The 26592-nt window shown below is 35.6% G+C and overlaps 1 protein-coding gene across 4 annotated transcripts in view; it reads right to left on the reverse strand.

The window, feature by feature from the left end:
- Positions 1-3096: 3096 nt before the first annotated feature.
- Positions 3097-26592, reverse strand: part of HOMER1 (homer scaffold protein 1) — a 124027-nt gene continuing 100531 nt past the window's right edge. For all 4 annotated transcript variants that reach the window (XM_089909055.1, XM_022594004.3, XM_089909056.1 and 1 more), the window contains 3 exons: positions 22765-22875; positions 22066-22146; positions 3097-3499 (listed from right to left, as the gene is read on the reverse strand). In XM_089909055.1, coding sequence (XP_089765181.1) covers positions 3311-3499; positions 22066-22146; positions 22765-22875 — 381 coding nt within the window. In that variant the 3' untranslated portion in view covers positions 3097-3310. The remainder of the gene's footprint in view (positions 3500-22065; positions 22147-22764; positions 22876-26592) is intronic.

Genomic DNA, 26592 nt, shown 5'->3' on the forward strand with positions numbered 1-26592 from the left:
GGCCTGCCTCGCATTCCAGAGCTGACAGAAAATCAGGTCTGCGAGGAGACAGCAGCTGAGCTGCATACTCCAGAGTTAAGTAAAAACATGGGAGGCCGGAGCACACGTGTGAAAGAATACATTTAATTTTAACAAGGCAAAGAAATGAGTTTTAAAAGGTGGTGGTGGTTTAACTGAGTGTCTCTTTTAGTTCCACTTGAAAAAAAGGTGTAAGTTTTTCCTCTAACTGCTTCCCAACAGTTCAATGACAGCAAAACTTTAAATCTATGGTGGTGCTGGAGTTCTTCTATTAGGGACAGGAGGGATGCAACTTCATGAACTTTTTTTAATCTGCAGAAAGAAAGGGGGAGGAAAAAAAAGACAGAAAGAGAGAGAGAGAGAGAGAGAGGAGAAACAAAAACTAATTTTCCAGGCAGGGAAATACTTATAAAACCTTTTATGTCAAAGTTAGGATTTCACAACATAACACACTAATGCAAAATCCAGTAGCACCTGTAAGATTTAAGTAAATGCTGCCATCACTTAAATGCTTTTTAAAAAGTATCTGTAAAAGACTGAAGGAAAAAAAGATACATTCTCCAGAGAACAACAAGTGTATTTCAAAATAAAAACTGTATTTTTGTTTTTCTTTTTTTCAATTGTTTTTTTGTACAAGAATTCATAGTTATAATAACTTATACACAATGGGATCAATCTCTGCTCTCCTTTTCTGTGTCACTTCAAGTCCACATGTTCAGGCTATAGTCCCCAACATTATTTTCTGATAAATATATTACCACAGTTTGATCTAAATATACATTATATAATACTTGTCTCTGGGAAAAATCAAATTTTAATATGCAAACTTTTATTTATATAATACAGAAATGAAGAAAACTACAGTAGGCACACAACCTAATTATGACTTGTAGATGATGATTTCTAGATACTCTCCTACTGTAAATGAATGTTTAAAAGTCTTAATAAGAAAATTTTATTTATATGTGCACTTCTGTCCACCTTATCCCATATACTGTACACGTCTAATGACAATCTGGGAATTTAAAGGTGCAGCCCTCAAGAAACTGTTGAATCACTAAAAAAAGAAAAAATTAGACTCTATTGGAAAGGAAAAAACTCACAAAATTTCCAATTTTAGATTTCATGTCCATAGGAAAATATTAAAAATAATTTTCTGTATATACACATGAGTATATGTATATATCGAATTACAGATGTCTCATATATCAATACAATTCAAGTGGAGACATTTTGGTGAGTTATTTTCCCATTAAATGACAACTATGTCAAAATTTCAAAATATCTTATTACATCATTAAAATAATTCACTTACCATTTCAACAGCTTGTCCTATTTTTTTTTGAATTTTTAACTCTTCATAACCAAATTTCCTGATTCCTAGTGCTAAATCCCCTATTTTAATTAAAATCTGGTGCTCTGTTACTCAGAAACTGATGGATAAAATCACATCTACTTCAAAATTCCATCAATCAAATAAATTTTATTACCTGATTTATCAGAGAAATAGCTCTGAGCTTGTGTACCTAAATTATCCTCCCTATTATAAACAGGTGAGGCAAATACCCTAAAATAGATGGAGGTAACTTACATGATATCATAGCACATATAATACAAGATGATTAAGTGTCTGATATAAACTTTTCAGAGACACCTGAAAACTCACTTTAGAAACTAACTTTAGAAACAAACCATTTATTTTTCACTCTAATATAAATTAATATGTATGTATTTACATACATACACATACATATATATAAAACAAAATTGTCTAGTGTTGATTAGCTGTTTGTGAGTGAAAAAATGGTTACAAATTGATTAACCAGCTTAATTCTGTACTTAACAATTCAACTGTTTTGGGGTACAAACAAAAAGTCAGTGCATTTGTAAACTCCATGGAGTCAGATACTCAAGCATACACTTTAAATAAGAACCCTCCTCAACGTCACACGCATTGGACAGCAAGAATATATGGACTCTGATGCAGTTCCTACTCCATAAGCAGACTAGACAGCACTTGACTTACTTTTAAAACAGTTTCTTAAAAGAAATATATAAAGAAATGCATGTTTGCTGAAAGTCCTTTAAAATTACCTCAAAACAACATTAAATCCTGTTCACTGAGAAGAGCCCGCTGAATTGAATTCCTGTTTTGAAATGCCTAGTTAACAGTTTAGACTATTGCCTTGTGAGGATTGACTAGAGACGTGGTTGATGTGAAGACCCAGACAGAGTACACGGCTCCAATCCCAATAGTCCTCTGATTGGCTGCTTGATGGAAATGGATCGCCTTTAAAATAGCTATACACCTTAAAATGATCTATAATAAACAGTTTCCCAACAACCATTATTATTTGTAAATTGAAATGCATTAATCATTCAGAAAAGATTTCTTGCAAAATATATAAATAAATGTAACTGCATATTCTGTAAATATACTTAACATTGCTAGACCAGACCGCCCGTGACGGGCTGCTGTATTTCAGTACTGTGTGTCAAATTTATTAGAAATTTAAAAAGAAAAATTTTGGAGGGACTCAGCTGCCTTCATTAGTTGGCTTTAAAATGTGTAATAAAATGGGAGACAATATCTTCTCATAAATACATGGAATCGATATGGAAAAGTAAACTATACAGCAGACAAGATTAGAGAACACCAGAGTGTACCAGAGTGGTCACCAGAATGAAATATCTTCCAGTATAAAAAAAGGGAAGAACTCTATACACCCAGTTATAGTAAGTATGTTTCAATTAAAGATGCAGCTCACTCTCACTCCTGGCAAGAATTAATTGGTAATGGCACTGCTGCCAGCAGTGCAAAAATATCCTGAGAAATTATTCAGATTACAACAAAAGACAGGGCTTTCATCACTAAGTTTTTGCACAAAACACAGCTTTAGATATCATAAATAAATTAATTAAAAAAGCAGATAACCTTCACTGTGTTGAACACAAAAAGGGGATGTGACCCAGACATTTGTTAATTCTCCCATTGGCTGATATCAGAAAAAAAGATTGCATTAAGTGTCTGTTTATAACTTTCTAGTTAACTATGGCCAATAATATACATGGAGGTAATCTGTAGTTCAAGTTTTTCATCTCTTTTTCCCCAACTAGCTACAAGCTGAACTCTAAAATTTACACTGAAATATACAATTCCAATTTTCAAAAGATCCTCCTCTTGGACAAGGGATATTCAAATTTTTTGTGCAATCTTGATGCAGAGCCCAAACAGTCCTATGAAGAGAGACAGTATATTTTTTAATCAATTGGCACTGAAATTTAACTTTCCTTAGCTCCGTTCTAGTAGCTTGGCCAAGTTATCTCGTAATTCTGTTAGTTCAAAGATTTTTCCATCAAGAATTTCTAACAGTGTCTTCAGGTTATTGCGAAAAGCTTCTTGTTCATTCTGACTTTTCTCCAGACGTTGCTCCAAGTCAGACAGTTGTCCCTCCAGGTCTTTGTTCCGAATTTCTACTTCCTTTAGAAACAAAAGTGTGATATATATATGTGTGTCAGTTTAAGACTTAAACAATATAACTTTTGTTATGACTAATATTGTGGTAGTTAATGCAGTTTGATAATTAGGATGACCTTCTGAGTCTCAATACAATTTAAGGAGGTTTTTAGATTTTGCCATCTGAGAAATACATGTGGTTTTATTGATTGGCTTGTTCATGAATACATCTGTCCCCCCAACACAAATTTCCTGACTGCTTGCTTTGTGCCAGGCAACACTAGTCTAGGCACTTCAAATACTGAGATCGGATGAAGACCCATTTTGTGGATTATCTGCATCTCTTTTCTATTTCTGCCCATATTCTTTTCCTCTGGCACAATTGTTAGCAATCTCAGATGAAAGAAGGCAGAGAAAAAGAGACAAATTAATTTTTTCTCCTTATTGGAAATTTTGGAGAAAGATGTAGAGAAGAAAAATGACTCAGATAAGGTTTTAGGATCCTCTGAATATGTTAATTATTCTTTGTTTCGCCTCAATGTCAAATGAATGCATACGGTAGAGAATATAGCTCACCTGCTAAAAACTGTAGTGAAGGTATATAATAACTGTACATACAAGAGAATTATACAACTAACAATTCCAATATACTACAGATTAAGGAAAGAAAAAAATGACAAAAGGGAAGTAAAAGTTCATGACAACAAAAAAATTTTTAACTTTTTAAACAATAAAATCTGGCATACTTAAAAATTATTTAGAAGTTACTATATATCTGAAGGACAGTAGATTGTTTTTAAAAAATTATTGAAAGGCAATCTGGTAAACGTTAAATGAAAATAACAGAACATGAAGCAGCACACTGCAACGAGGCAAAAATTAGTATGCATGAGGACAAACAATAGGAATTAAAGTACACACAGAAAAATGGAAACAGTTCTGGTTGTTGGGATTATGAGCACTTCTTTCCAAAATGTATTTGTCCTATAATACCAGCAAAATTAAACTTTTGAGAAAAATAATTGGAAAACTGACTTGAATACATATAAGAAAGTAACCATTGATTTAGCATTCTCAACACAAAGAAATATTCACATGTTTAACTAAGAGCAAAGCTCAAGCAAAAAGACACCACAGATGAGTCGGAAGAGCCTGGGAAAATACAAAAAAAGGAAGAAAGCAGTTATAATGACTTATAAAGAAAGAATTTAGGGAATTCCAATCTAATCTTAAAGTATTTACTGTTAGATGTTAAGCAGGTATGTTTCTAATCTTTTTCCTTTGAATAATCTACAAGGTGAAGATAAGTAAACTGAGAGCAGATTCTGAAACCAATAAAATATTTATAAATTCAGAAGCCAAGTTCATGGAGGCTCTAAACTATGGGGGAGAAAACAGACCCTGGGATCAAATGTAAAAATTCCACTCATGATTGCACAGCATGCTCTCTTGCCTGCTTAAACAATAAGCTTAAGAGTACTGTAGAATGTTTCCAACTGTAAAAATAGACCAAATGTCATTCACTAGAAAACACCCACTTCACCAGGCACCACCCAGTTTGCCCTCTAAAGCCGTCCTTAAAAATGAAAGGCTTCCTTGTTCTCCTTGCCAATCAATGAAACATCCAACCATTTTCAGTGGAAGCAAGCAAAACACCAAATTCCCTCAGCTATTAAAATTGAGCTGTTCTCTCCAGGAGTCTTGTGCTCTAAGCCATTTCTCTGATGGAGGAATTTCACTAGGCCCGTAACAAAAGGGATCCAATACAATGCTGTTGGTGCTGGTCTATTCTGAGGCAGAGAATAAGATCCCAGAGGAAGAACAGACAACCCAGGATCAGTATGAAGCAAACTGATTGGTGGCATGTCCCAGTTTTCTACCTTCTGTCTATATTTTCCATCCCTTCTTCTTGACTTTTATTCTCCCTCCCAACTCATTCTTCTGCTTATTATCATTTTTGTGCTACTATTTCCCCTTCCCCTTTACCCATATGTGAGCATATGCCAGGGGCACCAAGATAAAGCACTAAGGCCAGAATTTGCTAAATCCCTTTTGAGTGCTTTAAAAGGCAGTAACTGAAAGTATATAAATACAAATGCTCTGAATTTGTTAGATATGGAGTCTACAACACTACAGTGATTAAAAAAATGTAGACAATTATTACCACCATCAATGGGACCAGGTCAGGTTATAAATTTAAATCTTGCATCATTTAATCTAAATAAAAGCTACAAAAAATTGTCTTTATTGATATCTGATTCACACCTTACACTCTTAAAAGATAAATTATTGTTCTATTAGATTATTAACCTTCATATATAACATGACATAAATCATCAAAACAAGTACTAATAATTCAACAGAAAAATGGGTTAAAGAAGAAGTTATTCAACCATTATTTACTGAGTGTCTTCTACATACTAAGCACTGAAGATAAAGTAGAAAATAAAGACGGGCCCTGTTTTGATGGAGTATGCATTCTAGAAGGAAGATACTGGTAACAAAGAAGTCAACAGAACAGACGTCTGTGTAACTGAGGAAATCACTGTGTGCACTGAAATCTTTCAACCATCTTTCCAAACTGTGTAAACCAATAAGAACAAATAAAATGACACGAATTCCACAACTTCAACTACAAGAAAGAGAACAATACAAACTTCAAGTTACCTATAATTAGGAGATATAAGCACCAGTTTCTAGCAAAGATATTTCTCAAGTTCTTATTCTCTTCGCAGAGGGCAAGGCAGGGTTGTGGGGAAATGCACAGAAGGAGGAGGAGAATGAAAGGCCTAAGACTGAACTCTAATAATCCAAAGAAAGAGAAAGACCACTGAAAGTGCCAAAATACTGGTGGAAAACAAAAAGTCCTGGTAGACCAGAGCAGCCTACAAGAAGCGAATTCACAGTATACAGGACACTCGAGAAGGCAACCTTGGAAAGGCATACTTCTGAGAGTAAAAAGAAGAGAAAGGGACTTTGGGGATAGCTAGTCATAAAATAAATGGTCCTTCCACTGGGAAATTCATTTAGAAAGTCCAAAAATTATGATATGGGCAAAGGTATACCAGGCAGGGGTTGTAATAGTGGTAGAAAAAGTGGCAAAGAAAGACACCTTTAATGCTAAAAGTGACAACACACAATGAAGATATAACAATTATGTTTATGTACCAAGAAACACAGTAGCCACCTTTATAAAGTAGAAACTACAGGAGGTCTAAGGAGACATAGAAAAAAGTACACTGATAAGAGCTTTTAATATTCCACTCTCAATATAGGACAGATCAAGAGGAACAACAACAAAAAAGGTAAGGATATAGAAGTCTTAAACTACAAAATCAATCAAGAGCATTCATAAAATTGATCATATGCTAGATTACACAAAAAATCGGTAAATTAGGCAAAGCAGACATTACATAAACAAACCCTTGTGATCACAATGCAGTAAAACTAGAAATAACTAAATCATAAAACTAAAAGGCCCTTCCACAAGCAAATTAAAACATGTTCTTTTAAACACTTCTAGCGTGAAAGGGAAATAAAACCAAAATTACAGAATTTCAAGAAATGATAATGGAAACACTGTCAGAATCTATGGGACACATGAAAGCAATGACCAGAGAAAACTCTATAGCCTTAAACACAAATAAATGAAAATGAAAATAAAGGAATTAAATTCCCTTCTCAAAATGCTAGAAAAACAATAAAAAAGTAAACCAAAACAAAAGGCAGAAATAAAGATAAAAGTAAAAATTCATGAGGTAGAGGACAGAAAAAGAGTAACACTCATTAATAAGTCAAAATCTCCTTTCGCAAAAAGCTCAAAATAGACATACCATTACTTAAGAAAGAAAAAAACCTATATAAAATAAGAAATTATAAGAGTTCCCACTGAATATTTGAAAACCCAGATGTAAAGCTTAAACAGCCCAATATCTGCAGAAGAAATAGAGAGTAATCATGGAATTACTCCATAAAAAGCACCAGGCCCAGATGGTTTCAAGGGGAAGTTCTATTAAACTTTCAAAGACCAGACAGTTCCAATATGACATAAGTTATTCCAGAGCATAGAAAATAAACAAAATCGTCCAAATTATCTTATGAAGCTAGTATAGCCTTGATACCTAAATCTTATAAATTCAGCCCCCACCTGAAAATGGAAGAAAGTTACAGACCAATATTACAAATGAATATCATGTAAAAACTGTCAATAATAGGGAACAAAAATCTGGTACCACATTAATAAAATGATACACCACAACTAAGTGGTATTTATTCTAGGAATGCAAATGTGGTTCAGTTTTAGAAAATCCATTAATAAACCATATTAATGGATCTGGGGATAAAAACTATGATTATCTAGATAGATACTAAAAAAAGCTATTAACAAAGTTCACTCATTCGTGGTAAAAACACTCAAGAAAATAGGAATTAGCCACTCTCATAATATGGTAAGATACCTATATTTTAGTGGTAAAGCCAGCAATTCAATTAATTGAAAAATATTAGAGGCATTTCCACAAAGATCAGGAACAAGAGAAGTCTGTCACCTCCACTATTGTTTAACACTGTACCTGTATTTTTGGTTTGTTTGTTTACTCCTCAGTGCATGAGATTTTTTTTTTTAACATCTTTATTGGAGTATAATTGCTTCACAGTGTAGTGTTAGTTTCTGCTGTAAAACAAAGTGAATCAGCTATATGCATACGTATATCCCCATATCCCCTCCCACTTGAGTCTCCCTCCCTCCTACCCTCCCTATCCCACCCCTCTAGGTGGTCACAAAGCACAGAGCTGATTTCCCTGTGCTATGCAGCTGCTTGCCACTAGCTAGCTATTTTATATTTGGTAGTGTATATATGTCCATGTCACTCTCTCAGTTCGTCCCAGCTTACCCTTCCCCCTCCCGGTGTCAAGTCCATTCTCTATGTCTGTGTCTTTATTCCTGTCCTGCCCCTAGGTTCATCAGAGCCGTTTCTTTTCAGATTCCATATATATATGTTAGCATACAGTATTTGTTTTTCTCTTTCTGACGTACTTCACTCTGTATGACAGACTCTAGGTCCATCCACCTCACTACAAATAACTCAATTTTGATTTCTTTTTATGGCTTAGTAATATTCCATTGTATATATGTGCCACATCTTCTTTATCCATTCATCTGTCGGTGGATACTTAGGCTGTTTCCATGTACTGGCTATTGTAAATAGTGCTACACTGAACATTGTGGTACATGACTCTTTTTGAATTATGGTTTCCTCAGGGTACCTGCCCAGTAGTAGGATTGCTGGATTGTACTGCAGTTCTATTTTTAGTTTTTTAAGGAACCTCCATACTGTTCTCCATAGTGGCTGTATCAATTTACATTCCCACCAACAGTGCAAGAGGGTTCCCTTTTCTCCACACCCTCTTCAGCATTTATTGTTTGTAGACTTTTTGATGATGGCCGTTCTAATTGGTGTGAGATGATACCTCATTGTAGTTTTGATTTTCTCTAATGATTACTGATGTTGAGCATCTTTTCATCTGTTTGTTGGCAATCTGTGTATCTTCTTTGGAGAAATGTCTGTTTAGGTCTTCTGCCCATTTGTTGGCAATCTGTGTATCTTCTTTGGAGAAATGTCTGTTTAGGTCTTCTGCCCATTTTTGGACTGGGTTGTTTGTTTTTCTGATATTGAGGTCATGAGCTGCTTATATATTTTGGAGATTAATCCTTTATCATTGCTTCGCTTGCAAATATTTTCTCCCATTCTGAGAGTTGTCTTTTTCTCTTGTTTACGGTTTCTGTTGCTGTGTAAAAGCTTTTCTTTCTTTAGGTCCCATTTTTTATTTTTGTTTTTATTTCTATTTGTCTAGGAGGTGGGTCAAAAAGGATATTGATGTAATTTATGTCATACAGTGTTCTGTCTATGTTTTCCTCTAATAGTTTTAAAGTGTCTAGCCTTACATTTAGTTTTTTTTTCCTTTTTTAACATCTTTTTTTTTTTTTTTTTTTTGCGGTACGTGGACCTCTCACTGTTGCGGCCTCTCCCGCTGCGGAGCACAGGCTCCGGACGCGCAGGCTCAGCGGCCATGGCTCACGGGCCCAGCCGCTCCGCGGCACGTGGGATCTTCCCAGACCGGGGCACGAACCCGTGTCCCCTGCATCAGCAGGCGGATTCTCAACCACTGCGCCACCAGGGAAGCCCCCTTTTTTAACATCTTTATTGGAGTATAATTGCTTTACAACGCTGTGTTAGTTTCTGCTTTATAACAAAGTGAATCAGTTATACATATACATATGTCCCCATATCTCTTCCCTCTTGCATCTACCTCCCTCCCACCCTCCCTATCCCACCCCTCTAGGTGGTCACAAAGCACAGAGCTGATCTCCCTGTGCTTCCCACTAGCTATCTATTTTACATTTGGTAGTGTATATATGTCCATGCCACTCTCTCACTTTGTCCCAGCTTACCCTTCCCCCTCCCCATATCCTCAAGACCATTCTCTAGCAGGTCTGCATCTTTATTCCCATCTTGCCCCTAGGTTCTTCATGACCATTTTTAAAATTTTAGATTCCATATATATGTGTTAGCATACGGTATTTGTTTTTCTCTGACTTACTTCACTCTGTATGACAGGCTCTAGGTCCATCCACCTCACTACAAATAACTCAGTTTTGTTCCTTTTTATGGCTGAGTAATATTCCATTGTAGATATGTGCCACATCTTCTTTATCCATTCATCTGTTGATGGACACTTCGGTTGCTTCCATGTCCTGGCTATTGTAAATAGAGCTGCAATGAACATTTTGGTACATGACTCTTTCTGAATTATGCTTTTCTCAGGGTATATGCCCAGTAGTGGGACTGCTGGGTTGTATGGTAGTTCTATTTTTAGTTTTTTAAGGAACCTCCATACTGTTCTCCATAGTGGCTGTATCAATTTACATTCCCACCAACAGTGCAAGAGGGTTCCCTTTTCTCCACACCCTCACCAGCATTTATTGTTTCTAGATTTTTTGATGATGGCCATTCTGACCAGTGTGAGATGATATCTCATTGTAGTTTTGATTTGCATTTCTCTAATGATTAATGATCTTTAGCATTCTTTCACATGTCTGTTGGCAATCTGTATATCTTTTTTGAAGAAATGTCTATTTAGATGTTCTGCCCATTTTTGGATTGGGTTGTTTGTTTTTTTAATATTGAGCTGCATGTAAATTTTGGAGATTAATCCTTTGTCAGTTGCTTCATTTGCAAATATTTTCTCCCATTCTGAGGGTTGTTTTTTCACCTTTATGGTTTGTGGTTTATGGTTATAGTTTATGGTTTCCTTTGCTGTGCAAAAGTTTCTAAGTTTCATTAGGTCCCATTTGTTTATTTTTGCTTTTATTTCCATTTGTCTAGGAGGTGGGTCAAAAAGGATCTTGCTGTGATTTATGTCATAGAATGCTCTGCCGATGTTTTCCTCTAAGAGTTTGATATTGTCTGGCCTTACATTTAGGTCTTCAATCCATTTTGAGTTTATTTTTGTGTATGGTGTTAGGGGGTGTTCTAATTTCATTCTTTTACATGTAGCTGTCCAGTTTTCCCAGCACCACTTATTGAAGAGGCTGCCTTTTCTCCATTGTACATTCTTGCCTCCTTTATCAAAGATAAGGTGACCATATGTGTGTGGGTTTATCTCTGGGCTTTCTATCCTGTTCCATTGATCTATATTTCTGTTTCTGTGTCAGTACTACACTGTCTTGGTTACTGTAGCTTTGTAGTATAGTCTGAAGTCAGGGAGCCTGATTCCTCCAGCTCCATTTTTCGTTCTCAAGATTGCTTTGGCTATTCGGGGTTTTTTGTGTTTCCATACAAATTGTGAAATTTTTTGTTCTAGTTCTGGGAAAAGTGCCAGTGGTAGCTTGACAGGGATTGCATTGAATCTGTAGATTGCTTTGGGTAGTATAGTCATTTTCACAATGTTGATTCTTCCAATCCAAGAACATACTATATCTCTCCACCTGTTTGTATCATCTTTAATTTCTTTCATCAGTGTCTTATAATAAGTTTTCTGCATACAGGTCTTTTGTCTCCTTAGGTAGCTTTATTCCTAGGTATTTTATTCTCTTTGTTGCAAAGGTAAATGGGAGTGTTTTCTTAATTTCTCTTTCAGGTTTTTCATCATTAGTGTATAGGAATGCAAGAGATTTCTGTGCATTAATTTTGTATCCTGCTACTTTACCAAATTCATTGATTAGCTCTAGTAGTTTTCTGGTAGCATCTTTAGGATTCTCTATGTATAGTATCATGTCATCTGCAAACACTGACAGCTTTACTTCTTCTTTTCTGATTTGGATTCCTTTTATTTCTTTTTCTTCGCTGATTGCTGTGGCTAAAACTTCCAAAACTGTGTTGAATAATAGTGGTGAGTGTGGACAACCTTGTCCTGTTCCTGAACTTAGTGGAAATGGTTTCAGTTTTTCACCACTGAGAACGATGCTGGCTATGGGTTTGTCATATATAGCCTTTATTATATTGAGGTAGGTTCCCTCTATGCCTACTTTCTGGAGAGTTTTTAATCATAAATGGGTGTTGAATTTTGTCAAAAGCTTTTTCTGCATCTATTGAGATGATCATATGGTCTTTATCCTTCAATTTGTTGATATGGTGTATCACATTGATTGATTAGCGTATATTGAAGAATCCTTGCGTTCCTGGGATAAACCCCACTTGATCGTAGTGTATGATCCTTTTAATGTACTGTTGGATTCTGTTTGCTAGTATTTTGTTGAGGATTTCTACATCTATGTTCGTCAGTAATATAGGCCTGTAGTTTTCTTTCTTTGTGACATCTTTGTCTGGTTTTGGTATCAGGGTGATAGTGGCCTCGTAGAGAATGAGTTTGGGAGTGTTCCTTCCTCTGATATATTGTGGAAGAGTTTGAGAAGGATAAGTGTTAGCTCTTCTCTAAATGTTTGATAGAATTCGCCTGTGAAGCCATCTGGTCCTGTGCTTTTGTTGGAAGATTTTTAATCACAGTCTCAATTTCAGTGCTTGTGATTGGTCTGTTTATATTTTCTATTTCTTCCTGATTCAGTCTTGGCAGGTTGTGCATTTCTAAGAATTTGTCCATTTCTTCCAAGTTGTCCATTTTATTGGCATAGAGTTGCTTGTAGTAATCTCTCATGACCTTTTGTATTTCTGCAGTGTCAGTTGTTACTTCTCCTTTTTCATTTCTAATTCTATTGATGAGTCTTATCCCTTTCTTTCTTGATGAGTCTGGCTAATGGTTTATCTATTTTGTTTATCTTCTCAAAGAACCAGCTTTTAGTTTTATTGATCTTTGCTATCGTTTCCTTCATTTCTTTTTCATTTATTTCTGATCCATCTTTATGATTTCTTTCCTTCTCCTAACTTTGGGTTTTTTTTGTTTTTTCTCTAATTGCTTTAGGTGTAAGGTTAGGTTGTTTATTTGAGATATTTCTTGTTTATTGAGGTAGGATTTTATTGCTATAAACTTTCCTCTTAGAACTGCTTTTGCTGCATCCCATAGGTTTTGGGTCGTCCTGTTTTCATTGTCATTTCTTTCTAGGAATTTTTTGATTTCCTCAGTCATCTCTTGGTTATTAAGCAGTGTATTGTTTAGCCTCTATGTGTTTGTATTTTTTACAGATTTTTTTCCTGTAATTGATATCTAGTCTCATAGCGTTTTGGTCAGAAAAGATACTTGACACGATTTCAATTTTCTTAAATTTACCAAGGCTTGATTTGTGACCCAAGATATGATCTATCCTGGAGAATGTTCCATAAGCCCTTGAGAAGAAAGTGTATTCTGTTGTTTTGGGATGGAATGTCCTACCTTGTTTCATGTGTCATTCAAAGCTTGTGTTTCCTTATTTATTTTCATTTTGGATGATTTGTCCATTGGTGAAACTGGGGTGTTAAAGTCCCCTACTATGATTGTGTTACTGTCGATTTCCCCTTTATAGCTGTTAGCATTTGCCTTATGTATTGAGGTGCTCCTATATTGGGTGCATAAATATTTACAGTTGTTATATCTTCTTCTTGGACTGATCCCTTGATCATTATGTAGTGTCCTTCTTTGTGTCCTGTAATAGTCTTTATTTTAAAGTCTATTTTCTCTGATATGAGAATTGCTACTCCAGCTTTCTTCTGATTTCCATATGCATGGAATATCTTTTTCCATGCCCTCACTTTCAGTCTGTATGTGTCCCTAGGTCTGAAGTGGGTCTCTTGTAGACAGCATAAGTATGGGTCCTGTTTTTGTATCCATTCAGCCAGTCTATGTCTTTTGGTTGGAGCATTTAATTCTTTTACATTTAACGCAGTTATCAATATGTATGTTCCTATTACCATTTTCTTAATTTTGGGGGTTTGTTATTGTTGGTCTTTTCCTTCTCTTGTGTTTCCTGCCTAGAGTAGTTCCTTTAGCATTCGTTGTAAGGCTGGTTTGGTGGTGCTGAATTCTCTTAGCTTTTGCTTGTCTGTAAAGGTTTTAATTTCTCCATCGAATCTGAATGAGATCCTTGCTGGGTAGAGTAATCTTGGCTCTAAGTTTTTCCCCTTCATCACTTTAAATATGTCCTGCCACTCCCTTCTGGCTTGCAGAGTTTCTGCTGAAAGATCAGCTGTTAACCTTATGGGGATTCCCTTGTATGTTATTTGTTGTTTTTCCCTTGCTGCTTTTAATATTTTTTCTTTGTATTTAATTTTTGATAGTTTGATTAATATGTGTCTCGGTGTGTTTCTCTTTGCGTTTATCCTGCATGGTACTCTCTGTGTTTCCTCGACTTGATTGACTATTTCCTTTCCCATGTTAGGAAAGTTTTCTACTATAATCTCTTCAAATATTTTCCCAGACCCTTTCTTTTTCTCTTCTTCTTCTGGGACCCCTATAATTCGAATGTTGGTGTGTTTAATGTTGTCCCAGAAGTCTCTGAGACTGTCCTCAATTCTTTTTTCTTTATTCTGCTCCCTGGCAGTTATTTCCACCATTTTATCTTCTAGCTCACTTATCCGTTCTTCTGCCTAGCTATTCTGTTATTGATTCCTTCCAGAGTATTTTTAATTTCCGTATTGTGTTGTTCATCACTGTCTGTTTGCTCTTTAGTTCTTCTAGATCCTTGTTAAATGTTTCTTGTATTTTTTCCATACTGTTTCCAAGATTTTGGATCATCTTTACTATCATTATTCTGAATTCTTTTTCAGGGAGGTTGCCTATTTTGTCTTCATTTATTTGGTCTTGTAGCTTTTTACCTTGCTCCTTCATCTGTAACTTTTTTTTTGGCGTTTCATTTTTTTTTTTTTTTTTTTTTTGATGGGTGGTGCTGTATTCCTGTCTTACTGGTTGTTTGGTCTGAGATGTCCAGCATTGGAGTTTGCAGTCAGTTGGAAAGAGCCGGAACTTGGTGCTGAGATGCAGACCTCCGGGAGGCCTCACTCCAACTGATATTCCCTGGGGTCTGAGGTTCTCTGTTAGTCCAGCAGTTTGGACTTGGAGCTCCCACCACAGGAGCTTGGGCCCGACCTATGGCCTGGGAACCAAGATCCTGCAAGCCGGTCGCTGGGGGTTCCTCCCGTCCCCTTAGGTGTCTATGGTTCCCCACTGGTGCCTGGTAGGTGACCTAGTTGTGAGGAGACGTGAATTCCGCGTCCTTCTAGTAGGCCATCTTGACTCCACCTCTGTACCTGTATTTTTAACAGGTGTAATTCAACAGGAAAAATCAACAGAGGCATAAGAACTGGAAGAAAAGAAGTAAAATTATTTCTATTTGCAGAATATATGTTAGTATACCTAGGAAATCTTAGAGAATAAATGGAATAAATGACAAAACTAGTTCAAACAATGAAATAATTTAGTAAGGTAGAGAGATATAAAATTAGCAAACAGAATTCAACAGCTTTCATATATTGGGATGGCCAAAAAGCTCATTCCGGTTTTCCGTAACATCTTACGGAAAGACCCAAATGAACTTTTTGGCCAACCCAATATATAAACAATAATCAATTAAAAGATACGATGGTAGAGAAAACTCCATTGTCAATAGAAGAAAAGAAGATTAAATATTTACAAATAAACAAGAAACATGCCAAATTCACAGCATGAAAACCCTAAAATGCTCCTGAAAAACACAGAAGTAGATGTGGACAAATAAGAAGATATCCCTTATTCTTGGATAGGATGGAAACCACACTTCTGCTAAACTAGCATTATAAATTTTAAGCAATCCCAATGAAATTTTTTTTAGAGCTAAAGTTTTCATTGACACTAAAATTGGTACTAACGTTAATACTAAAATTTGTATGGAAAAATAAACATGTAAGAATATATTAAAAAACAATGAAAAAGGAAGGCTATGAGGACTGACTGGCCTTATCAGATATTAAAACATACTGTAAAGCCTCTACAATTAAAGAAGTGTGGTACTAGGAATACATGAGAGTGACTAGTAGAATAGCATAGGAAGTCCAGATATACACCAGAACACACATGGAAATTGAATATCTAAAATCTCTGGAAAAAAAGGATAAAGTTTTAAATAAATGGTAGTGATAAGTAGATAGACATTTGGAAAAAGATAAAGTTAGATCCACATCTCACACCACACACAGAAGGACAAACCCCAAATGACTCAGAGATCTAAATGTAAAAAATGAAACCACAGAAGTACTAAAGGGAAATATGGATGGATTCCCATATGATTTGAGTTTGGAAAAGAGCTATCTAACTATGATTGACAGCTAGAGCAATGAAAGAAAAGAATGATGTATTTGACTACTACATAAAACAACACCACCATCTTACGCAAAGTCAAAAACTTTGACAAACTGGGAGAAAATACTTGTAACATATAATTGCAGATATATAAAGAACTCTTCAAATTTTGTGGAAGAAGGATCAAAAAAGGGCAAAGACAAGAATACACAATCTATATAGGTACAAAAAGATACCGAAATGGCCTTTAAGCTTATGAAAGATGTTTAATCTCACTCATAATATGGGATACACAAATTAAAACTATCATTTCCCACCTATCATACATTGCCACAAGTTTAAAAAGTACGAGAACACATTTTGTTGGTGAGGCTGTGGAGAAACAGGCATTCTCTCACATTGATGATACAAGGGAAAACTGGCACAACCCATCATGGAGAGGAATTTGACTACATGATGTTCTCACTTAGAAATCTCACTCCTAAGAGTTCACCCTGTAGATACACCTCCAACAATAATAAAACACCTATGCATAAGGTTACTCATTGTAGTACTGCTGCAAAATACTGGAAACAACCTAAATACCCATATAAAGGAGTGTGGTTTTAAAAACTATCACACATGCAAATGAAGTACTATACAGCTAAAAAAGAAAAGAATGAACAAGGTCTCTCTCTATGAACTGACAGGACATAGAGTGATTTCCAGGACATACCTTAGATTTAAAAAAAGCAAAGTGCGGAAGAGTAATCTAGAGTATGTTACCATTTGTATAGGAAAAAAAGGGGAGGAAATTAAGAAAGAGACATATCTGTTCATTTGTGTAAAAAAAAAAACAGAGAAAGGATAAACCAGAAACTAATGAGATTGGTTACCACAGGGGGCAGCCGGGAATGGGGGGCAAGAATGGGGGTAGACTGGATTGGACAGGATGACGTGTCCCTGAAGATATCTTCCTGAATAGTTCTGACTTTTAGAACCATGTTAATGTTTCATATGCTCTGTAAATGCATACAAATACAAAATAAAGAATGGGGAAGAAAAAACTAAAATGGAATATAATAAGATATAAATGAACATAAATGTGTTTCAAATGAATAACTAACCAATTGAAAAGGGGGAGTGGAAGAACTAACCTAACTTTTGAACACAGGTTAAGGACAAAAAGAATACTGATCTCTAGTTAGTAGGGTTTTGTTGTTGTTGTTGTTTTGGCAGTGGTATGAATTAGAAACTACTTTCTGTGCTTTCAAGGACTAAGCAAGCAAATAAACATATTGTGGTTTCTTTTTTGTGTGTTTTATTTATTTAACATCTTTATTGGAGTATAATTGCTTCACAATGGTGTGTTAGTTTCTGCTTTATAACAATATTGGGGAAAGGAGTTACTAACAGGAAAATGGGGAAGGCTAAAATGAATTCCATAGTACTGGACTGCAGTGGGAGGTATGAGTATGATTTCAGGTTTGTTTTTTTTCAATATAGCTATTGTAATGGACATAATGTGCTATGTGTGTACTTCTAGCTCTGATCATTAATAGGGCCTAGAAACAATGACATCTCAATAGCAAAAGGTATATCTTGTGTCCAGAACTTGGTTTCTAAACGCCAAACTTTGCTAAAAGAAATTTTTCTTTGAAGAAATAGCTAATTTCAAGGCTGAAGCTGATAAATACAACTAGGAATATCTAGTTGAGCAAAAACATGAAGTTCTTTAAATGACAGGGTCACATCCAAAGGACACAGAAGCAGGATTAAAAAGGTTCCCACTTGCCAAATCTGGGACAATTTAAACAACAAAATAAATAGACATGACAACTAAATACAACTTGTGATCCTGGAATGAAGCCTGGACCAGAAAAACAATTTTTAAAATTTTGTTATAAAGAGGATTATTAGGACAATTATGGGAATTTGAATAAAGTCTTTAGATAATTTCTTGATTTTGATGGTAATCTAAGAGACTGTCCTACTCTTAGAAAAAACATTGAAGAGATTGTCATACTGAGTGAAGTCAGACAGAGAAAGACAAATATCATATATCGCTTATATGTGGAATCTAAAAAAATGGTACAAATGAACTTATTTACAAAACAGAAATAGAGTCACAGATGTGGAAAACAAACTTATAGTTACCAAAGGGGAAAGGGGGGCACTAAATTGGGAGGCTGGGATTGACATATACACACTACTCTCTATAAAATAGATAATAAGAGCCTACTGTATAACACATGGAACTCTACTCAGTACTCTGTCATGACCTATATGGGAAAATAATCTAAAAAAGAGTGGATATGTATATTATAACTGACTCACTCTGCTGTACAGCAGAAACTAACACAACGTTGTAAATCAACTATACTCCAATAAAATTAATTTAAAAATTAAATATGAAAAAAAAGAAAATATACATTAAAGTGTTTAGAGGCAAAGGGATGGCATATTTGGAACTTATTCTCAAACATTTAGAAAAAAATATGAATATATACAGAGAGAGTTCCATAATGATAAAACGAAACAAATATGGCAAAGATGTAAACATCTGGGGGATGTGGGTGAAAGGTACATGAAAAATCTTTGTCTTATTCATGCAACTTTTCTGTAAGTGTGAAATTTCTTCAAAATAAAAAGTTTAAAAATAAATTAAAAAAACAAGATCATTGGAACTTCCCTGGTGGTTGAGAATCCTCCTTCCAATGCAGGGGATGCAGGTTCGATCCCTGGTTAGGAAACTAAGATCCCACATGCTGCAACTACTGAGCCTGTGCACCACAACTAGAGAGCCACGTGCCACAACTACAGAGCCCACACACTCTGGAGTCCATACACTGCAACTACTGAGTTTGCACACTCTGGAGCCCACACACCACAACTACATAGAAGCCCACACGCTGCAATGAAAGATCCTGCTCGCCAAAAATACGACCCGACGCAGCCATAAATAAATAAATATTTTAAAAATTAAAAAAAACCAAGATCATTTCATATGGTGATGACTGCTACAAGGAAAATAAGACATGGTAATATTATAAAGAGTACTGGGGGAGGAGGTGTGGCGGCCTGCAAAGTAGTGCTTAAATTGGGAAATCAGAGAAATTAACATGTGAGCCAAGATGTAAATTACATTAGAAACCAGCGCATTTGAAGATCTCGGGGCTCAGACCTCCAGGCAAGGATACGCCAGGTACTCTAAGGTGAAAATGTACTTGGTGCCTTCAAGATACAGAAAGATGACAATAAGCATATGGAAAATTCATAATCAAAAAAATGATAATACTAAAAAAATAGTAAACTACTCCTTTGTTCCTTATCAGACAGCAAAGATGGCAGGAGACCAATATCCAGAGGGTATTCTGCTGTTCCTGACATCAATTTCTCAGCATAAGTAATTTAAAAACATTTACAACTAGTAATTCTTCTTAAAAAGTTCATCTTAAAGAAATAATGAGAAAGGATTATGTAAAAAGATTCATTATGACATTATTTACTATAGCTAACATTGAAAACAAATAACCATCCCTGTAAGAATGTTGGAAGAAAATTATGGTATATCTATATAGAACACTATACAGCCATATAACATATGCAGCTTATGACATAATGTTGTTAGGAAAGTAAGACAACAAATTGGTATCTATATGTCTCACATGAAGAAAAAGTTATCCAAAGAAACATTGGGGGAAGAAAATTCTAAACACTTTGCCTTAGGATGATGGGATTATGGGGTTTCTTTCCCTGCTAAATTACATTTTTCTAAATTTTTTACAATAAGCATATGTTACATTGACATTTGAGGAAAAAAACACTCGCAAATTAGAAAAATCATATCATACTATTTTTAATTTACCCATAACTACAAATTTTTTGTCCATATCTATACCTACAATCCAAATCCATGCACTGCAATTTCAAAGTTCCTCTACCATTCCAAATATTTAATGATCCCAATTTTTTGGACTGAATTTATGAATGGAGGTTGAAGAGTGTTGGAACTTTTGACAAGCAGATCTTTAGGTAGGAGGGGCCAGGCTATAGAGGAGGAACTTTCTTCAAGTTGGAAAAAATACAGGTTATTTCTGTGGCTTGGCCTTTTAGAATTCACCCTTAGGTTTTCTGAAAGTTTCCCTGTCCTATTCCAGGTAGGCTGTTTTGATAAGTATTTTTGATATTCAGTGAAAGAGAAGGTAGGAATTGACAGTCACAATTCTAGGTGCCAGCTGTAAGATTCAATTACTGCTCAATCAATGATGAAATACATTTAGAAGTTTGATATGAATAAATCACTTCTTGGTTTCTCTGGGACAATGTAAATGTATACATAACTGAAAAAAAATTTCCCAAGAATTGTTAGGGATGGCTTGGATGCTTGGCTGCTGAAACAGTGTGGTAATGCAGAAAGAACAGAGATTTTAGAATCAAGACAAATCTAGGCTTCATTACTTTCTAAGTGCTTTAATTAAACTTGTTAACACCTCTAAACTGCTGCCTTCTCTTTGAAAATGGGGATACCACAGCTGTTACTGTGAGAGTTAGAGCTAATATATGTAAGCGCTTAGCAACTGCCTGTATCAAAGCAAGTAATTAAACAATGGGAGCCAAACCAAAACAAAAGACAAAACTAGCCTGCATTTCCCCCATTTCTTCCAGCCCTGATTACATGCTTCATATTTTAATTCTACACCAAGATTTTCTCAACTTTGGCACTCTTGAAATTTTGGGCTGGATAATTCAATGTTCAGTAGCAACCTTGGCTTCAATTTACTAAATATCAATTCCACTACCCTAGCTGCGAAAATCAAAAATATCTCCATACATTGCTGAACGTCCCCTGGGGCACAAAACTACCCCTAGCTGAGAACCACTAATCTACACAAATGGTTAAATACAGGAACACTGTTTAATAGGGCAGACCAAAACAAGCAACTTCATTTTTCCCAGACTGCTGAAAGTCAGTGATGGGAGAGAAAGAAGGAAATATCTCATTTCATATAAAGAAACTGTTTGTTTTATGAAGGGTCTCTGTTACAGAATTTGCGCTCATTTAAATGTAGGTTGGACAAGTTAACTTATCCAAGCCTTAGTTTCCTCATATGACTGTTCTATGGATTAAATGCATAATATAAGTAAAGCACAGTATCTGGTACATAATAAGCACTCAATAAATGTTGGTCATTCTTATAATAATCTAGGTACTCTTTCCAATCCTAGGCTTCCAGGTCCCACTTATCACCCTTTGTCCCAAATTCATCACTTCATACACACATTTATAACTACTCCAAACCCTGAAGTGGTCCTGACCCTTCTTGAGGTCATGGGGTATAAGAAAAGTGCCTGAGCTGGCAGCAGGAGATTTGGGTTGTAATTTTGAGAAATCTTCCCCAACCAAGGCTGATTACCACTGAAAAGGATATGTATATGTGAATTAGAGTCAGGAAGCATAATATTTATGCAGAGAAAAGTGAGTAAAATTAGTTAGGGCAAGGAAAGAAAAAGAACACTACCTTGATTTCCATTAGGGCACCACTACTGCTGTAATTCATACATTAGTTCAGAGTGAAAAAAAATGAGAATTCCAAAACTGAATATTATCCATTTGAGAAATTTTCTTTAAGTTCAGAGTACTTTTTATGTTAAAAAGTAGACATTTCTAAAATAATTTACTAACGACAATTTATAAAATGACCATCTATGATGATAAGCTATGTAGATGAAGTTATCAAGTAATTTTTGAAAAATCAATGATCAGGCATGAATCAGAAGTCCTGGAAAAGAAAAGTGACCAATAACCTATAAAACGGAGTTGCAGAAAAAAAGTCATTACTAAGTGAAAGAATGATTGATGACTCTCACTTATGCAGAAATGAATAAAAAATTTTATTATAGCTCACCTGTAGTTTCTGAGTCAAAGAGTCCCTCTGTTCTTGTAGTTCTCTGGCATTATCAATTTCTTGTTTTAATCTTTCTATTTCCTAGAAAAAGTAGAGCAATGTCTTTAACAATATTTTAACTATATCAAGGAGAGAGAAGGCCTTATTTTTCCCTGAAATTATTGTCCCAGTCCTTAGAAAAAAGATGACTTAAAAAACATTCCTTTATACTGGTTTCAAGGGGTAAATTCATCTTTATGGGTATGTTGTCTAGTACAGCATAATCTTAAGCAACAAATCAGCTTGGTTGCTTTGGTACAGCACTGCTTAGAAACAGCAGTCTGAACATTTTAAGGTTGCTTCAAGCTTTGTGGATATAATTCTTTCCTGGGATATTAAATCTTTTGACTGGAAACTAGACAAAGGAACAGCTTGTAAAATTCATTTAACTTCTAATGGTTTTCTGTTGATTGTATGAATGCAACTCTCATTACAGAAGTCAAGAGGCAGTATCTCAGTCTGACTGCCTCACTGTAGTTCATAACAGACACAGGGATGGGAAAAATATGAACAAGCTTAATATCACTCAAGAAAAATTTCATCCTAAAAACACCCCACAACCTGACCTTACTGCATAAAGTACCTTTAAATCTGACATAGACTGTAATGTTTGTACACATATTTTAGTGAGATTACAGACAAGTGAGAAGTAGCAAATACCTCTTCCTTCACTTTCAGCGTCTCTTCCAATTCTTGTATTGTCTGATTTAATTCTGTCTTATGGGTATGCACCGCATTTGCTTGACTACTAACACATTCAAGCTCAGTAACCTAAAATTAAATGAGAACACAGATTAAATTACACGACAATTTCAAAGGATTTCTTGCTGAAGACATATAAGTCCCTGATAGGTGACTAATGAATTTTGAATCAATATATCAAAATTAATTTTGAGAAATATTGACAGGGTAGGATGAATAGAATTGATTTGTTAAAAATATCAATTTAGGGGACTTCCCTGGTGGCACAGTGGTTAAGAATCCGCCTGTCAATGCAGGGGACACAGGTTTCACCTCTGGTCTGGGAAGATCCCACATACCACGGAGCAACTAACCCCTGTGCCACAACTACTGAGCCTGCACTCTAGAGCCCGAGAGCCCCAACTACTGAGCCTGTGTGCTGAAACTACTGAAGCCCGTGCGCCTAGAGCCCATGCTCCGCAACAAGAGAAGCCACCACGATGAGAGGCCCGCGCACCACAACGAAGAGTAGCCCCCACTTGCTGCAACTAGAGGAAGCCTGCACGCAGCAACGAAGAACCAACGCAGCCAAAAATAAATAAATAAAATTTAAAAATAAAATCAATTTAGGACTAAGGATAAAGAACAAAGGAAATAATTAGACTTGGTCATGAAAAGGTTAGGAAAACTTAAATTAAGTGATTAATGACAGTAGAGAACCCCTGTAACGAAAGTCTTCTTTAAAAATTTCTTCTGAAAACAAATTCAAAATCAGCCATCTGCCCTCCATCTGTAGCCTTCAAATTAAATATGGGTTCTGAAAACTGGCCTTGCAGAAGTGAAAAATTTTTCAGACATTTCTAAAATGTAAAGGAATCTGGAAGAAAAGATATGCTTAAAATACAACTTAAATCATTTGATACTAGAATATCTTCACATCAATTTGTTCTTAGAGCAAAAGAGAACAGTTCTCTACTCAATACAAATTTACTGAGGGTCCAGAGAGCAACATAATTTCTAATGTGCACTTGCTATTTTTTGAGAGAACAGAGAACGGCATTATCCCTAAAAGTTATACCATCCAAAAACAGTCAAAATAGACAGAAGTCAACATAAACACACACACACCTTATCAAAGCTCTCTACACATGTCAGGATCTCATTCATTTTGATTGACTAGAATATAATAAATTGTAGACTACTAAGGAAACAGCAAATCTCTCTCCCTCACATTTTCCAAGTATTGAATTAACCTCCATATTCTGTCACTCTACCTCTCATATCACTTTCTTGCTTTCTATTCATGCTCTAATAGCCTTGTGCAGATCCTTATCATCCAGGTGTAAACAAAAACAATGACCTGCCAGTGGACCTAATTATATCCTTTGTCTATTTTTATCTCGTCTGCAAACTGCTAATATCCATCTTTCATTGTGTGACTGTCCCATTAAAAGCCTTTCAATGGCTCATCTTTTTCACAGCATCAAATCTAAACTCTCAGGTCCTCCATAAGCTAGCCACAAACTACTTAAACATCTCATTGCCCAAGACACCTAGTTATGCACTTTCAGCTAAAAGCAGGCAAATCTCCCTGTCCTAAGAACAAACCATGCTCATATCCATCTTGTTGACTTAACTAGAATGTCTTCTCTTACCTTTGAAAACCATTCAAAACTAACCAAACCCTCAACTCTCAGCTCAGAATGCACTTCTCTAGAAAGCCATTCCTATCTACTCAAGTGCTCAAGGCTCTCCTGACCTCTGGTCCACAACACTGAACATCTGTTCAAAAATCTTGGGAATTATTTCCCTATTGTTTAATATATATTAGTTTTCTTTGCTCAATTAGGTAGTATATTCCTCACGAGGAGTTCTAGTTTTGATAATAATGAAGTAGCTTTTACTGGATTACCTTTCCCTCAGATAACATAATTGCAAATCATGGGCAAAATGTAAACATCAACTGTTAGAAGGCCCTGGTGAATGACCAAATTGGGCAAAAGACTGAAAGAAAGCATCATACTGGGTGAGATACACATTTACACATCTTTTTGCCTGAAGGCACTGTGCAGTCTGGCTGAGTTGCTTGACTAGAACTCAAGCAAAAACCTGAGATCTTATTTTCTCAAGGAGTCTGAGGAGTTGGGGATGCCTCAGAACAGGTTAAGCAACTAGAAATTCAGGGAACTGTATGAAAAAATGACCTCTAAAAAGCATACAGACACCCCTTAAATCTTTGGCTGACTTCTGAACTGAACATGTAAAAGTAGGAATCCAAGGAGTTCAGCGGTATGGGAGAGAAGCTAGAAGGCTGAAAGAGCTAAGCTGTGGTAGTGCTCACCACAGAGAAGACACTTTGAGGTTAGAGTCCCACCAAATTAGGTCTTAGCAAGCACCTTAAGTTTCCCACTGAAACCCCAGAAGGGTTATGCCTTAGAAATAAAGATTTTCCAGGACTCAAGGATTCACCCTAGAATTAAGAACAAAACGGAAATAAACCAACTAGTAAAGCATAAGTCTATACCTCCCAAACTTCAAAGTACAGTCAGCCCTCCATACCCACGGTGGATGTGAAACCTGTGGATACAAAGGGACGAATGTACTATGCCATTTTATATAAGGGACTTGAGCACTCGTGGATATTGGTATCCAGGAGGTGGTTGGTGGGGGGGGGTCCTAGAACCAATCCCCCTCAGATACCAAGGGATGACTATACAAGTCATTTAGCTGCTCGCTGAAACAAAATTCAACACTGAATATTCAGAGAAAGATAACAGAATCTATGGGCTCTATAACATCATCTCATTTACCATTTCCAATATACAACCAAAAATGACTAGACGTGAAGAAATAGGAAAACACAACCTGTAGTAAAGATAAAATATATATGTATATATATTTATAAATATATATAAAAAATGCTAAAGGAGGTTACTCAGGCTGAAGGGAAATGGTACCTGATGGAAATTCAGACCTACAGGAAGGAAAGAAGGGCACTGGAAATTATAATTATGTGAGTAAATAAAAATACTTTGTTTCTTTAAAATTCAATTGACTACTTAAAGCAAAAATTCCTCAAGGGCAGGGAATACGTAAAAAGGATAGCTCCTCAATGAATGTTTTTTTGGATTATGAATCAGTTGTCCTAAGTTAATTTTTTTTATTGTGGTAAAAAACAATAAAAAACACAGTAAAAGTTTATCATCTTAACCATTTTTAAATGTACAGTTCAGTAGCGTTAAGTATATTCACATTGTTGTGAAACAGATCTCCAGAGCTTTTCATCTTGCAAAATGGAAACACTATATTCATTAAATAACAACTTCCCTCTTTCCCCCTCATGAGTTGACTTTTATACTTAGGATAGAACGGTGTTTACTCAGGGTTCTTACTCTCCCTCCAGTCTCTACTCAACTTCTACCTTACTTCCCCGGTCATCCTGGTCCGCTAAGTACACTCCTCAAACTGTGCTCTAAGTCCATTTCCTCTTGTCTATGGGGTTCACTTCTTTGGCAGCTGTTTGAAAAACAGAAACTAGTGGCATCTGCTTCCTACTGGGTGAATGCATATGCTTTGAATAAGATAATTCTTTATTAAGTAATTGTTTAGTCTTCTGATATTAATGGTATTGCGATGTCTGATTTTTCTTTTACTGCCCCATATTTGTATTGTTACCAACTTTTATAAAGAATTTTCTACCTGTATTTTTCAAATTTACTGTTGTTTCTTTAAGAAATAACAATAAAATAAAATAATAAAAGCATTATCATTAACTCTGGAATTACATGTCAATTCAGTATCTCAATT

The sequence above is a fragment of the Delphinapterus leucas genome, chromosome 3, assembly GCF_059928025.1.
Source record: "Delphinapterus leucas isolate spDelLeu-1000000601 "Yukka" chromosome 3, BTC_Dleu_Yukka2, whole genome shotgun sequence".
Lineage (NCBI taxonomy): Eukaryota > Metazoa > Chordata > Mammalia > Artiodactyla > Monodontidae > Delphinapterus > Delphinapterus leucas.